The following is a 16,398-nucleotide window of genomic DNA, read 5'->3' on the forward strand; positions in this document are numbered from 1 at the left end:
GTCTGGATTCTGTGGTAGCCAATCCATGTGTGAAAATTATGTCTCATGCTACCTAAACCATTCTTTCACGATTTGAGCCCGATGAATCCTGGTATTGTCATCTTGGAATATGCCTGTACTATCAGGGAAGAAAAAATTGATGGAATAACCTGGTCGTTCAGTATATTCAGGTAGTCAGCTGAGCTCATTCTTTGAGCACATAACATTGCTGAACCTAGACCTGACCAACTGTAGCAACCCCAGATCATAGCACTGCCCCCACAGGCTTGTACGGTAGGCACTAGGCATGATGAGTGCATCACTTCAGCCGCCTCTCTTCTTACCCTGATGCGCCCATCACTCTGGAACAGGGTAAATCTGGACTCATCAGACCACATGACCTTCTTCCATTGCTCCAGAGTCCAATCTTTATGCTCCCTAGCAAATGGAAGCCGTTTTTGCCGGTTAGCCTCACTGACAAGTGGTTTTCTTAAAGCTACACATCTGTTTAATCCCAATCCCTTGAGTTCCCTTCACATTGTGCATGTGGAAATGCTCTTACTTTCACTATTAAACATATCCCTGAGTTCTACTGTTGTTTTTCCATCATTTGATTTCACCACGTTTAAGTGATCACCGATCACAATCATTCAAGATCTTTTTCCGACCACATTCCTTCCTCGAAGATGATGTTTCCCCACTGTCCTTCCTCTTTTTAATAACGCGTTGGACAGTTCTTAACCCGATTTTAGTAGTTTCATCAATCTCCTTAGATGTTTTCTCTGCTTGATGCATGCCAATAATTTGACCCTTCTGAAAGAGATTAACATCTTTTTCACAACCACAGGATGTGTGTTTCGACATGGTTGTTTAACAAATGAGAAGCTACTCACTGCATCAGTTAGGGTTAAATAACTTGTCGCCAACTGAAACATAATCACCCATGCAGTAATTATCCAACAGGAGGCTCTTACCCATTTTCATAGTTAAATCCAGGTGGTGACCTTTTTTTTGGCCAGGCAGTTTGTGTGTACATACTTGGCTCCCTCAGTAAGGGAATGAGATGCTGCTTTGTTGGCCACCCTGTCCTGCTAATTGGTTTGGCTGCAGAAAAAAAGTGGGCTTTTTGTGCGCACTATTAACTGGGCTCAGGGGTGGAGCGGCAGGGCCAGTGCACAGAAAGCCACCATCCAATTAATCAGCCAAATTCTGTTTAGATTTCAATCGTTGTCATGGTGAACTACTTATTCTCTTTTTTTGGGAGCAAGGATTATATAAACATAACCCAAATGGTTTGCTTGTGTCCTGGTTCACCTATAATTGTCGAGCAAATGAGCAGAGTAGAAATCGTCACCCCCAAACTAATAATGACACTTTTGAATAAGGCAGAATGGAGAGTCCCCGTGGCCTGTTTTAGTGAGGGTGAACTGATGATTAGAGCCACTGGATGCGGTGTGCGGCTTATGCTGGATAAAGCAGAGGGGTGCTCTGTAATGAGGAAACGTTTAGCAATGACTATTTCCGTTCCCTTTATCCCAGACAAATTATTTTCACAGGTCGCCAGTCTCAGTGTTTTCAAGCTCCCTAATCTGTCTGAGCTTACTGAGACAGGGTCAGACTCTGCAATTCAAATCTGCCAGCACTCTTTTAACACGGCCCCTCACAGAGAGTAAGGGCTGAGAGAAAAAGTGTTTTGCTCATTTACAAGGAGAAGACTGTAGAGGAGCAGCTTCACGAATGTACTCCGTGTGTGTGTGTGTGTGTGTGTGTGTGTGTGTGTGAGTGAGTGTGTGGGTGGTTCTCTTCTGGGTTCTACCATGGCTCCTTAACTCCACTAGGAACTGCTGTTGAGTCACAGTTAATCTTGGCTATGGTCATCTGTTCATCTGTTTCGACCACTAGATGCTGCTCATTCTCAACACATTTGCAGGGCGCTTATGCAGGACATCGTGTGTAGGTGGGGGGGTGGGCTTCCAGCCCGCCCGCCCTTTCTAGGCTTCACTTGCTGGTCCCTTCCTGTGAACGGTAATGAGAAAATCCAGCAAAGGAAGGCGACGTGGAGCGAAAGGAAGACAAAGGTGATCCAAGCACGTCCACGCGCAGGTGAATTTGACTTGGACATAAGAAAGAGGGTGTAAAAGGTGCTGTGAGGTGAGCATGCGTGTACACAGCCAGAATTGGCATGGTACCTCCGACTCTATTTCTGTTTTCAACTACCATCTGCCATTCCTCTGTGTGCTAGGTCTTTTGAATATGTTGCAGGGTTGGTTTTTTTGGGGGGTTTTTTTTGTCTCCATGGTGCCCTGTTCTCCCTCTTCTCGGCAAGTCAGAGGACGTCTCCTCTTCTCACGGTCGCTCGCTCAGCCAGTGACGGCTCCCCCGCTCTGTCAACGGAGCCAGCTGTGCCTGCATGGAGCCATCGCGCACGCAAACACACTTATTGGAGGCCAGAGTCTGGAAATGTGTAATGTGTCACAAGCTCTGTCACAGGTGACAAAAGACATCTCTTGACCATGGGAGAAAATGAGGGAGGGAGGGAGGGAGAGAGAGAGAGAGAGAGAGAGAGAGAGAGAGAGAGAGAGAGAGAGAGAGAGAGAGAGGAGGAGGAGAGAGAGAGAGAGAGAGAGAGAGAGAGAGAGAGAGAGAGAGAGACAGACAGACAGACAGAAGAACACCACTGATGCATCTATGCATCTAGCCCCTAGCTGTTTTATGAAATGAACTTGTATTGGTTGCTTTTGTTCCATATAGCAGAAGTGGACGGCCTTCCGAAATCATTTGGTCTCCTCTGTCAGAAGCCATGACACTCAGTGTTTAGTGGCAGTGTTTACTGAATTAGGGATTGGTTATGTTTCTCAGGCTAAAACTACAACTGTGACAAAAAAGTTTAGAAACAGTTTAGATGAAACAGTATCTTGCCCTGAAATGCAGTTTAGCTGTCCTGTATTCCAAAAGGGTCTGTGGTTTTCCCACTGCAGTACTGCACACTAAAGAGACATGAGTGTTCTTGACTTTGACTGACATATGCACTCTCTCTCTCTCTCTCTCTCTCTCTCTCTCTCTCTTTCTCTCTCTCTCTCTCTCTCTCTCTCTCTCTCTCTCTTTCTCTCTCTCTGTGTGTGTGTGTGTGTGTGTGCACGCCTTAATATGTAGCATTGCCAACAGAAACTTTAGTCTGACCTCTTCAAGAGTGCCTCTCTATGTATGCACAGGTCACCTTGCACTAAGAAAGGAGAAACATCTCTCATTAGAGACAGGCAAGAACAGCCAAGAAGTCAGCTGCCTAGCACCCAGGAACTCTTCTGTCACTCAAACCCAGACAGGCACTTTTTTGGTGCTCTGAATTCAGCACTCAGACTTTGCTCTTATTTGTCCAGAGAGTGAGAGTGGAGTGTGTTTTTAGAGCAGCAAGCCTTTGATCTTGACTTAAGTTTGCTCCACAGCTATAGCCGATGCACTATATATAAATGTTGCATTGGAGATGATGCCTGAGTTGATGTGCACAGTTCTGCTAGCATTATCACTGAAGCAGTCAAAGAGTTATATTATATAAGCAAACGTATATTCATTTAAATAAATAATAAACACATTTGTGATTTAAAAACACTGTAAAATCACCATGTTTTATTTTTAATATAAAACCCTTGTGTTGTATAATTTCCATGAAGAAAATAATATAATTTAGACTTATTTAAGCAGAGATTGCAGTAGTTGATTAGGTTTGTTGTATTTGACTGCACTGCCATCCTTACTGTTGAATAGTATAAACAGGACAAGACTAAGTATACATCACTGAGGAATCCCAGTTGTAGCGTAATTTCTGAATTTGTACCCACCAGATCAGACTCTAAAGGTGATAAAGGCAGATGCAATAATGTGCCTGAAAATATAATGTTTTATAGTGGCCACATAATGATACTTAAAATTGATCAGGAACAATTAGATGTCTGATATCACTGTTTTATGAAATGTTTATGCATAGGTAGGTTTACATAAACTCATAAATAACCATAAATCAAGCTCTGATGAGCCAACACCAGCTTTGGTTGACCAGGACTTGATGACTCTTACCTGGCCTCAGTAAGCCCTGAGCTACAGAATGATAGAAGTTCAGACGGCAATTATCTATGCCCTGCTCATTCAGATCCGTTGACCATCAGAGAGCACGTATTCCTAAAGTGTGTCAAGGCTAATAAGCTAGGTGACCTTTTCTGGACCCAAGGTACATTCCTTTCAAGGTGGAGAAGATGCAGTAAAAAATAAGATTAGACGTGTGTATGTGATGCTTTTACAACTGGGCCTGAGAGCCATTTTCCTGCCTTGCTATATTTTTTGCCTTCCAGATGGTTCCGATCTGGTGATATTACAAATCTTCCTCATAACAATACTGTCTCAGAGCCTCTGAGGTGAAGGAAGGAAAGTGACACTTTCTGTGGGAATTCACTCAATTCCTCTGCTAATTTAAGCAGATATGATGTGTGATTCGTTTAAAGGGAAATGTAGCCTAAGCATGGTTGTGGGTCTGGGCCTGGATGTTTTATTGTTGTTTATTGTGCTGAAGCTAATTAGTATAATTAAACAGAATGAGTCTGTGTGTGGTTGTGTGCATATGCCTGAGTGCGTGTTTATGCGTGTGTGCGCGCGCGCGCGTGCGTGTGTATGAGAGAGAGAGAGAGAGAGAAAGAAAGAAAGAAAGAAAGAAAGAAAGAAAGAAAGAAAGAAAGAAAGAAAGAGAAGGAGAGAGAAAGCTCCTGATTGAAGTGCAAAAGCATGGGCCTGCAAATCTGGCATACAGCCAGGCAGAGTGGATGGTGGATGGGAATGGAGCGTCAAGGGGGTCAGCCCCCCTGACTATACTGCGAGCAATTTGTGGACACATGGCGGGGCCAGGGGCTGTCTTAAAGGGCTGTGCAGAATGCAGCGCAGAGTGTGAGCTTGGCAGGGTCCCGGCCACAGGCGCTGCTGACAAACGGATGTTTGTCAAAGCTGCAAAAGCAGGAGCACAGAAACGATTTGCGCTGCGCTGGACTCTCGGCATCATCTGAACGGGTGATACAAAAATACTGCCTGAGAGCTTTTCCTTCACTGGAGCACTGTAGTGATGTCATCACTCCGAGAATTGGAAATGTGGTGACTGTACAGGTCCGGTTTGAACTCATTTTCTTTGTCTCAAGACATAAAGAAGCAACTGAAGTGTGATAGGCCAACGATACCTGCAGATACATTGGGCTTAGGCTGTGATGGAATCTGGGAGAAAAGGAGGAAAAACATAAATAATGAACAAATAAATAGTAAAAAAACATCTATGTCTCTACAGAGAAGCTTCAGGCAAACCAGCAAACCAGTAACACATACATTTCTCTCAGCGCTAGTTCAATCAATCAATCAATCAATCAATCAATCAATCAATCAATCAATCAATCAATCAATCAATCAATCAATCAATCAATCAATCAATCAATCAGCCATCCCTGCAGGTCAATTACAAGGCTAGCACCAAAACACACAAGACACACAACAGACACAAAATACACACTAAAAAGCATAAAAGACAATAACAGTCATCCCATATCTCCCACAGTCCATCTCATTCACACAACAGATAAGTAAATGTCTAATTTTTGCGTGCTGGAAAAACCGAGCTTGGTTGCTATATTTGTGGCACTGGCTTAATATTGCTCAGCATTAAGGCATTAGTGAGGGTGGAATCCACTGCGCAGTATCAGAGGTTACTAATGGTGATATTGTATTACCTCTCCATCCATTAAGTGTCTTCTTAGTGCACACTTCAGGACATGCATCTATAGATGTTCTTGCGTCTGATACATCAGTGTTCAAAGTGATTCTATAAATACATTTATTCATTCTATTACTACGATGGGCAGGCGCGATAATATAGTGATCCAGTGAATGGACGTAATGTAGAATTATTTAAAATGTCAGATGTCAAGCTGAATGTACTTTCAAACAAAGGATGATAGATTCCCATCACTAATATCATTGCTTTCTTACTCTGTACAGCTGAAGGCAACACAGATAGAGGAAATATTTCAAAGCTTTTGCCCTTAAACAAGCATGGCTATGACAGATGCAGTTTTATCTGAATGAACAATGACTCAGCAATGCTATAAAAGGAGTTGACACGTTTGCTTTTATTTGTGCTTCTATGGTACATATTGACTCATTTGTTTATAGTGTTATTAAATGTTAAGTATGGTTTAGACCTGTATTTCAGAATCAGATTTGTGTATGATTAAAGAAGAAAATTCACAAGGGATTATATTGATGGTTTACACACTCACCACTCACTTCATTAGAAGGATGTTTTGGTTTTTTTCTTGCCACACAGCTTTTGAGTGTGTAGTTACAGACTACAGCCCATCTGGTGGCATGCATGATCGGTGTTTGCATCAGCACTACTGACGGCTGCAAGACTTTGATTGGCACTCACAGCCCGCCAGTGACACCGACATGCTCACGCCAGCTCAGCTCCCACATCTGTGCCACTGAAAATGATTAGCCAACCACGTCAATCTGATTAGCAGTGGTCCTGTGGTCAGGAACTGATCTGCACTGAATTGGACAGAAGGTGGCCAACAAGCCGCGCGCAGCAACCGATGGCCTACAACCTGTAATTGTACACCTATGAAATGTTATTTAGGTAAATGCATCAAGTGGCCAGTGAATGCAGATGTACAGTGTTTCTAGTAAACTGGAGTATAATTGAGTATGTAAATATAAAAATATTTCTAGTATATAACTTTAAATATCTAGAATATAAAATATATAGTATATGATTTTAAATATCTAGAACACAAAAAACTTGTATTTGCTGGAATAGGCATTTATGCCAAATGCTGAAACTTGCTGTCTCAACTGTGTAAATGAGATCTTATCAGCATATATCACCCATGCTTTTTCTTCCTTCTAGACCTTCAGAAAAAAATTATTTGCTAACATCTATTATTTAAGAAATAATTGTTCATTTCTTCTACCAATTTATTGGCAACACTCTTGAGTTCACATTTCATTTCCCCGCTCTTCAGCCAAGCATGGAGCTAGCCTATCTGTCTCCATGTGAAATTAGACACCATCTTTCTAATTATGCTCATAAACCTAATCTCATTGCACTTATCAATGCTTCTGTACATGGGTTCAAAAGACAAATCAGGATCAGCGCAGGGAAGAGTCTTGGAGTCGGAGACCAGAACACTTATCTCATTTTCACTTTTCTCATTCTCGCTCATCTGATTATCAGCCTTGGGGGACTAGGTTTTAAGAAGGATAATGCGCCTGTCTGCTCCCGTACTGTGCATCACCTATGGTTAGACACATCTGCCAATTCATACTGCAGCTGTTGCTCAAAGGTTAAATATTCTCAAGCCTTTTCAAATGAATGGTCTTCACATTTGATAAACTGTTGCAGAAAGCTATGACAGGTTTGCCACAATGTATGGTTATGGAATTTCATCCTGTATCCACTGTCGCTGTAGACATCTCTAAGAGCATTTTCATGAAGGCAGACTGTTTTGGTGACATATGTGAACTACCTCATAATGAAAAATGTGCCCTGATACCAGACAAAGTTATTCGTATATGGTCATGTTTTACAATGAGCAAATGTCCAGCCTTTACTTAAGCTAATAACATAAATCAAACAGTGTAATAACACACTGTCATATAGTTAAAATACATATGTGAGTGTGCACTTCTGCGGTGATGGATAATGTTATGTGATATGGGGGTAGTGTTCTGTTGAGTATCACATGACTCAGAAGATCCATGGTCATGTCTCTGTGGTTTGCTGTCTAGTAGAAGACTAATGAATTGGTCTTGTATAATTAGCAAACACACCCCCACAGTACCTGAACACCCCCCCCCGCGACACTGCAGGCAGCTGATGGTGGTGAGGCACGCGGATGCTGTCGGACCGCTCCGCCGCACTCGGGGTCCCGTCTGCGGCCTACGCCAAGCGCCATCGACCCACCGCCGTGGCGTCCAACGAGGGCTTGCAGATGACAAACGCCGGGGTTGGTCGGTTAACACGGCGCGTCGAACATGCGACGCCGTTTCTCAGAGACGGATCCCCCGAGACTTCTGTAACCCTAGCCTCGCCATGTCTCTGCCCTCTCTGTTCTTAGGCAGGGGTGGGCTCACCTCCGACCTGCCTCTGCGGAGGAGCACCTGCTGCGCTGCACTGCTCTAACCACTCTTGTGCTGTTTGGAGCTTGTTTGGCAAAACGTCGCACTTTCCCCATAAAATAACACCATCACGTTGGAGGAACACGGGTGTGAGAAATATCTGTGCTCTTTACAAATTGGGAAGGAGAAAATTAAAAGTCTTTACAGTGTTTTTATAATTCCCACTTCCATACACAATAGCAAATAATAGAATATTAGAAGCTCAGCAGGACTCGTTACCTGGGCAGATTCAAGCATTAGTGGCATTGCAGACAAATGGTCAATGCTATGGACTATTAGACCTTGAATTTCGTTACTAGTTCTACAGACTTGTTATAGTAGCTTTTCAAAGATACTATAACATTGTGCATTAGTCCATGGTACAAAACTGAATCAAATAAAGCAAGAAAAGTAATTATCTTTCTCAAAATTAATTCATACAGCTTCCCGATCAGCCATAGGCGGTAGAACTCAGCATTTTTGTCTGGCTGAACATCTATGGTTACAGGGCCCTGTGTTTCAACATTCCTGTTCACACCCAAGTGGATAAGCTCAATAATTCTTGCAGTTTTTAGGGGAACGGGTCCCTCGTGCTCCCTTCGTTTGTCTTAGGCTAAACACAAATGAACACATTAATGACACCACGCTTTAATCTTCCCGCTGATTAATTCCATTCGAAAATGTCCTCACCTGAAAAGAAAAATCAGTTAGTTAAGGAACCTTTTGCTCCTTTCTTTTTGCAGTTTCAAAATAACCGATGCAAAATAATGAGTCTGGCTTTAATTAGGGGAGATACTTTCGGGGATGATAAACAAGTAAATGATTAAATCCGCTGACGGTCGGCGATGGTGGTTGGAGGGCAGCAAGAGCTCGAGGACTGTCTGACTTCACGGGTCTCTGTTGCCATGGAGACAGTGCCGGGGAATCTGACTACTTGTCTTGCGTTCGGCACGTTTGCTAGATTTGTGCCAGTGATAGCCACAGATACCTGTCTGAGACGCCTCCCCTAAAAAGGCAGGAAGGCAAAAGGCGGCATCCGTCGCGGTGTTATGTCCGCTGGCATGTGGAGAGACACGCTCTCTGATCAAATGACAAGGTGACAGACAGATTTTATTCATGAACCACCAAACTCTCCTTACGTGCTCAAGCATAACAGACAGAAGACAGAGTTGGACTGGGTTATCATATGATGGCAGAGCTGTTTGAAATGAAAAGCTTGTTTTTACCTTATTCTGCGTCTTTATTTTTGTCATTGTATGTCATATATATATATATCATATATATGACATACATGTAGTTATGACATCTATTATATGTTCTTTTTTTACAATCGAGAAACAACATAGAGATGACACACTATTTGGTTTCTATGTAGAAGCTTTTGTTAAATAGTGGCATATAAATCTTTTATCTTCTTCAATAGCTCTTTAAATCAACATCCCAACGATAGTTATTAATCTTTATAATTTATTCACATCGTGTTCTCAGTTTCCCAGTGTTTTAAATTCAGTAATTGCAAGTCTCCTCTGTAGTCCACAAAGCACGTATGCACTTCAGAGAGTAAGTCTTGTGATTGGTCAACATGGGGGTGGGGGTCCAATCCCACTGTAACGGATTTCACTTGAGTTGTATAAATTTATTCAGTCAGCTCTTGGGGGGTGTAAGATAGGACACACCTCTAAGCTCAGCAGAAAGGTGGCCTTTCTCTCCCCTGATATATGGAGTTTGTAAAGGAGCACCGTGTTCCTCTCTCGGAATCCCTCCATGAGCGGGCCGCGAGTGCCGGCGCTCCAGTCTTCCCATGGATCTAGAAAGGCTGGAGGACTGTTGCGCAGACTGCTCCCCTGATCCCAGTACAGTCGTAGAGATGACAGTCTTTGCTCTGCTGGACTCTGTTCCTGGTCTCAAGGCTGTTGTGTAAGTGACAAGGCTTTTGTGTTTCGCTTCGCCCCCCAGAGCAGACTCGGAGCACGTGAATGCAATTGACCCCTGTGCCACACCAGGGCTGGCCAGTGATTGGCTGGAACTGACCAACGACTCCATCACAGTCTCACGTCTGATCAGGGTATGGCTGGCAGAAGCTCCACCCTTGTAAAGCAGCGTGGTGCTCCCTTGATCCACAGACCTGTCCCCTAGGTCAGGTGCCTGAACAGAGGGGATGATGGGAACAGAGCAGGTACGTCGGGAGGGAGGAGGAAAGGCTGTTCCCTGGTCCAGACGAGTGCAAGGGACATCGGTGTAGGTCAGCCTTCCACTGGAATGGGCAGAGGCCACAGTTTGCATATTCAAATAGGAGTGGCTGTACTGATTACCATCTGTTTGGGGCTGGCACCTAAAAGAAACCCATAAAAGACGAGGAATGAGAATTAGTAACTTTGTGAAAATATGAAAGGTGTTTTATTTATTTTTCTTTCTTTCTTTTTTTATAAGTTCACCCCATGGGAGAAACCACTCAGGCTATGAGAGCATACTGTCCCCAATTTCATCTCTGCAGTAGGGAAATCATTTTGAGGTAGTGGAAATGTAAAATGTCCATATAATTGTTTATAATCCACTACATGGACTCTCAGCTTTCTACAGTATTACCACGAACTCCAAACCCTCTTCTGCTTGCGCCAGCATTATCAAAGATTTAGGCCATTAGTATCAAAGCATGGGTGTCCCTGACCCATGCCTGAGAGCTGACGAATGGTACCTTCTGAATGCTTCATTTGAATGATGGCTTTTTGATCTGTACGCTGAGACTTCTTATCAAGCTCGGTACACCTTTCCCAACGACAGCCAGAGGAGCCCAGGTATCACTAGGCTCTAAACTGGGACAGCACACCGGAATTATGGGCACAGATCCTGGGATGCGACCAAAACTTTGTGCCAGGTGAAGTCCCAGATATTGCCACATGCTTTTTATCTGTCGTGGTTTATAAGCCTACAAAGGTGCAGCTGGCTGGCACCATCACCCACTCATCTCAATCACGGCCATTTACACACAGCATGGCAGGAGTGTAAAATAATTTCAGCTTCCAGCGAAGCAGGAGAAGCCTTAGTGTCAGGAAAACATCAACTCATAAAAGAGATATATTTGGCAGAGTTGATGCTCTAAACAATAATCCATTGAGTTATTTTTATTGTCTGACAACAAAGACTTTTAAAAACAGGTCTTAAATAATTGAGTCCCGCAATGCTCGGGTATTAAAAGTGCATTCTAGCTGGGGGTTAATCTGGTACATCTAAACATGAATAAATATAACATTCTATGGGGAATTTACTGACAGAGAGGGGGCATGCGAATGCTCATATGCCTACTTCCTAGTTTTCTGTCCCCATCCTTCCCTGTCTCTCTCTCTCTCTCTCTCTTTCTTCCTCTTCCTCTGTCTTTCTGAATCTACGTTCCTAGAGACCGGAGGGTGTCTCCATGGCAACAGGGGAGAGGTTTGGGGGCGGTGTTGATGTTTTAAGGCTGTTATGTCTAGAAATAGGTCAGTCCAAGCCTGCCTGCCTCTTCCTCAATACAACTGGTCATACAAGGAATATGAGAAGCTGAGCCGTTCATAACTAATCATGTAACAGTAATAGTAGATAATCTTTTCAGCAGTACTTTTGGCCATTAGTGATGGAAGAGGGTCTGTTTCCCATGGTTTCATGGACATATTTAGATCAATGAACAATACAAATTTCTTTTGCTATGACACATCTGAATAAAAGTCCATTTCATCTCCTTAGCGCTCTCTCTCTCTCTCTCTCTCTCTCTCTCTCTCTCTCTCTCTCTCTCTGTGTGTTTGTGTGTGTCTTCATGGATGTGTCATCCAATCTTTGAAGAAAACTAACTCAAACTTGAGTCGCACTGTTTAAGAACATAAATTATGGAAATAGGTCAAACAGAAAAAGTTAGATATCAGAGGAATTTATGAGACACAGAGAAGCTGGATCAAGTTGGCATGGTAATGAGCACATTATTGGAAAATCCCCTGCGGAAGTGATGCCTAGTCAGAAGCCTCGGATTCATCAAGACCACCTCTCCTTGATCACATAACTTTCACCATAACAACACGGTCAAATCCGTACATACCTTCTTGAAGATTCTGACATAACATCTGTGGACTCCACCTCTTGGAGATGTTTGTAGCTGTGAACAGAATCCCTAGATCCTCCAATCAGATTATGTCCTGCTCTTGAAATGGGAGGGGTCCATCGTGGTGCAGACCGATGATTGGTTATCTTCTGTTTTAGCGCAGGGCTTGTTGAGAGCGAGCAGCTTCTGTGATAAATCAGACAGACCTGCTAAGATGAAAGAGCTGCAAGCTGCAGGACTGGGTTCTCAGACACAACATGAACCATCCTAATTTTTTTATTTTAGGAGATGAAAACCTTTTTAAAGATGCTGCGGATGATTCATTTTAAGAACTCTTTGGCAAGACGGTCTTTACAACTATCACTAAAAACAGTTGTGCTTATAAAAAGGTTTTAGTGCATTTTATTGGCTCTGTAATCAGCAACTAAAAATTTCAACACAGTCCGGCACAGTCCAACTGCTCAGGAAACTTCTCTCCAAGGAGATGGTCCTTCCTGTCAATTACACATGGAAAGGCAGGCTCGGGGTTAAGTGTGAAGGTCTTTGGAGGAAGGGGCTCAGGAGAGGTTTTCATGGACGGCGTGGGATTGAAGTGAGAGGAGGTGAACTCTTTCGGTGGCTAAGCCTGGTGGAAGTCAGCAAGCACTGTAAACGTGATTATGGCAACTTCAAATCTGTGTGCCATGGTAGCTTGCATAGCACCATATTTGTGAAAACTTTTGACTAAACTCTTAAACAAGATGCAAATGGTCATTACACACAATTTGCAATCCGTCAAGTACAAGAATACCAATTATTCTTTTGACTCATAAGCTTCGTAACATATCGTGAAGACTGAAAACCGCAACAGCAGAAGAACAATCTCTATCTTTTTTGCTTTGGGCTGTCATTCAGCACCTCATATTACCGATTACAATGATTCTTTTAGTGCTGCTTATTTCTCAACATAAACAAACAAACATATTGTGCCATATTTTGATCTGATTAAAAAAAACAAAAACAAAAAACAAACAAACAAAAAAACAAGCCCAGCTACTACCTGCGCCGTTTTCCTGTGGACAGATTGCTGATTGGATCAGGTGCAGGGACTTTGGAATTGCTGGGCACTGTACTGCAGCCTGGTGTAGGGGAGGCTCCTTGGACCCTGCAGCACTGTGGTGAGGAAATGACAGATTTTTGTTTATGTCACGCTGCATGACTAACAGTCTTCAGCTCTATATGACCACAATTCCATATTTATTCTTGTCTTTCCACTACAACTATTTTCCTCTTGCAAATTCTCGCTCTCGCTCTCTCTCTCTATCATTCACTCACTCTCTCTCTCTCTCTCTCTCTCTCTCTCTCTCTCTCACACACACACACACACACACAAGCTCTTGACTTGTTAGTGTCAAAGATGAAATAGTGGATTACAGACTGAGCAGTGAGACAGAATGTAAATGTTCATTCAGTGATATATGGCCCTTCAGCGAGAGAGGGCCAGTTTAATTAGACATTCCATTTCAAAAGCAGATTAAGAGAGGCACACTCTGATTACACTCTCAGCCTGCTCTCCCTGTCCTGCTGCAGGAGTCACAAACTAATCCCGGACAAGATTACATTAATGGATTCCCAAAGAATTTCTTTCATTCTTTCATTCTTTCACAGAATTAAAACTATTATCTTACAACAGGCCAGGATTCATTCGGAAATGAGCCCGAGATGCCCCTCAAAGTCGCCTGAGTTCTAAGTCACCAGATAATGCCATTATCCCAGTTAGTGAAATCCGCCTGTCTCCCCTGTGCTTTGGAAGATCATTAAAACCACTGGGTTGACTTAAACAACTTTGGACCATGGTGGCTGATAAAATGTGTCCTCCTAACACTGGGGCCTCCTCAGGGACCTGTTAGTGATGTTCTCCTCTGCAGCAAGAAAATTGGATCATTTCTGACCACCCTCTCAAACGGGGGGCCCTCTCGCAGCTGGGTAGTTGGACTGCAGGGCCGTGGGCTAGGGCCCACTCCTCTGTAATTGCAAGAACTTACTGAAACATGCCGATTCATACCCACATGAAAGTTAACACTGCGCGAGCCTGGCAGCTCAGCTCTCAGACCATTCAACATGCACTGCTATTGTACATCAGACGTCTTTTTAAGCAGGTTTTGGAACTTCGTTGATTTGTGCGAGTCCAGTACTGATTAAAATGCTACCAGACTGCAAACTGGCTCTACACAGACTAGTCTCAATGCTTTCCTCCCAGCAATCCCAACCAGACACAGGTGAACGCGAGCTGTGTTTTGGTTGAATGAGGACTGGCTGCTTGGGCTTATATCCATAAGAAAGTGATGGATCTACCGGTTCCTCCACACGTCCTCTATGTAGTAGGCTTCTCAGCTGCAAGGTGTCAGGCTAGCTTGACTGCTGATCAGATGGATGTGGTGTTTACTTTCTGAGATACATACACTGCTATTTCTGTCAGTGTGAGGGATCATCAGCACAGGTGGGAGACCAGTAATGCTATGGAGGGTATCATTCCCTGCAATTCCTGCTGGCCAATTGTGTTCATTACACATGACGGTTATGCAGAGGAAACACACCTAGAAGTCTGTGCCAGCCACACATGGGCGTTTTGATTACTCGCCATCAACATATGGCTGGTATGCGCGGATGAGAGGATGTCGGCGTTCCTCTGAAACGCCGGCATTACGCGCTTTTCTGAGCGAATCGGGAAATGTTGTTCCTGACAATTTTCAGACAGACAGATGCGATGCTTCACATGCTTCACCTTTTGATGCCGGAGGCCAGATTCAGTCCTGGGGCTGGAATTGGACATGAGCCGAGAGGCATTGACACCGCAGTCCCTCAGACTGCGCAGGTCTGTCAGCTGGGCTCTGTGCTTCTCCCTTTGTCTCCTGTAGGATGGTAATCGGTTTTAATAGTGTCCCTAGACACCTTTAAACGAGGTTGTGTTATTGTTGGTTTTTATATATTTTGTCAGTGTTTCTCCAACAAAGTCCTCGTGGGGCCTGAGTATACTAATGAGATGGGACAAGAGATCAATGACGTAGTGCAATAGCTTCTTCAATGTTTGCGTGATGTACCGCATATACACAGAGCTGTTTGGATCCAAATGTCAGGCTGATTGTTTACTCTCACAGCAGATCTGTGTGTGCTGCTGACACACACACACACACACACCAGCAGAAATATCCCACTGTTTTCTGCTTAATTAGACAACATGTGCAATCTGAGCCTACATATGATTAGTCACACCTTTTCATATCAATATCTTTCCAGGTGTGAGTCATGCATAAGATCAGTCCCCCACGAAAATCATTAAAGCAAAACTGGCTAAATGTATTTAAGTTTAAGACAGTGAAACCTTGCTTTGATCTAAGCTGTTATGTCACTGTGTTATCAAACAGTTTAATGTGAGTTCTTGTTCCTTGCAGTAATATCTGCTAATAACTTACTTGTTTCTGCAGTAAAAAGCCATGCAGGCCACACCCAGCAAGCTGATTCCCACGGCGATGCTGAAGATTGACATGATCTGTCTCTGGTAGGTCTCTCCACTCTCTGAGAACACATACAGACAAAGGGTTTGTAGTTATTTCTTTGTATACAGGTCTTCTGTGCTCACTCTTTCTGCTGGGTCAGCACTCTCGGAATAAAATAATATTCATGCCCATTGGTTTATTTAAACTGGTTGTGAGGAATCTTAGTATTTATAACGCAGACCTAGTATGCATTGCCAGTGATACTGAAAGTGAAGTAAGGTACTGAAGGCTTATTATGAAGGTTATGCCAGCTCATTAGTGTAGCAATAACTTTCTGACTTGACACACAGAACCTTACATTAGTCACCCAAAAGTGTACTAGAAAGGGACCTATCACACATCATGAAGCATTAAATGTGGGCGCATGGTAGAATGATGCTAGACTATATGCAGTCATTAATGGTAAAGGCATAGTATTCTGGATGTATCAAGAGACATTGTTAATTGAAGTATGCTAATGATCATTATAGAGAAAAGCAGTGCAACATTGAAGAGCTAATGCCTTTTTTTCTTCTCTCTCTCTCTCTCTCTCTCTCTCTCTCTCTCTCTCTCTCTCTCACACACACACACACACACACATCTTCAAATGAAGCCAGCACAGCCACTGGGATAGAAACATCAACCCAATGAACT

At 43.3% G+C, this 16,398-nt stretch overlaps 1 protein-coding gene across 2 annotated transcripts in view; it reads right to left on the reverse strand.

Moving 5' to 3' along the window:
• Positions 1 to 9,259: 9,259 nt before the first annotated feature.
• Positions 9,260 to 16,398, reverse strand: part of nrg3b (neuregulin 3b) — a 111,913-nt gene continuing 104,774 nt past the window's right edge. For both annotated transcript variants that reach the window (XM_035533246.2, XM_035533245.2), the window contains 5 exons: positions 15,682 to 15,784; positions 14,994 to 15,120; positions 13,269 to 13,381; positions 12,227 to 12,415; positions 9,260 to 10,492 (listed from right to left, as the gene is read on the reverse strand). In XM_035533246.2, coding sequence (XP_035389139.2) covers positions 9,805 to 10,492; positions 12,227 to 12,415; positions 13,269 to 13,381; positions 14,994 to 15,120; positions 15,682 to 15,784 — 1,220 coding nt within the window. In that variant the 3' untranslated portion in view covers positions 9,260 to 9,804. The remainder of the gene's footprint in view (positions 10,493 to 12,226; positions 12,416 to 13,268; positions 13,382 to 14,993; positions 15,121 to 15,681; positions 15,785 to 16,398) is intronic.

Source organism: Electrophorus electricus, chromosome 15 (genome assembly GCF_041902795.1).
Source record: "Electrophorus electricus isolate QZ-2024a chromosome 15, ASM4190279v1, whole genome shotgun sequence".
Taxonomy (NCBI): domain Eukaryota; kingdom Metazoa; phylum Chordata; class Actinopteri; order Gymnotiformes; family Gymnotidae; genus Electrophorus; species Electrophorus electricus.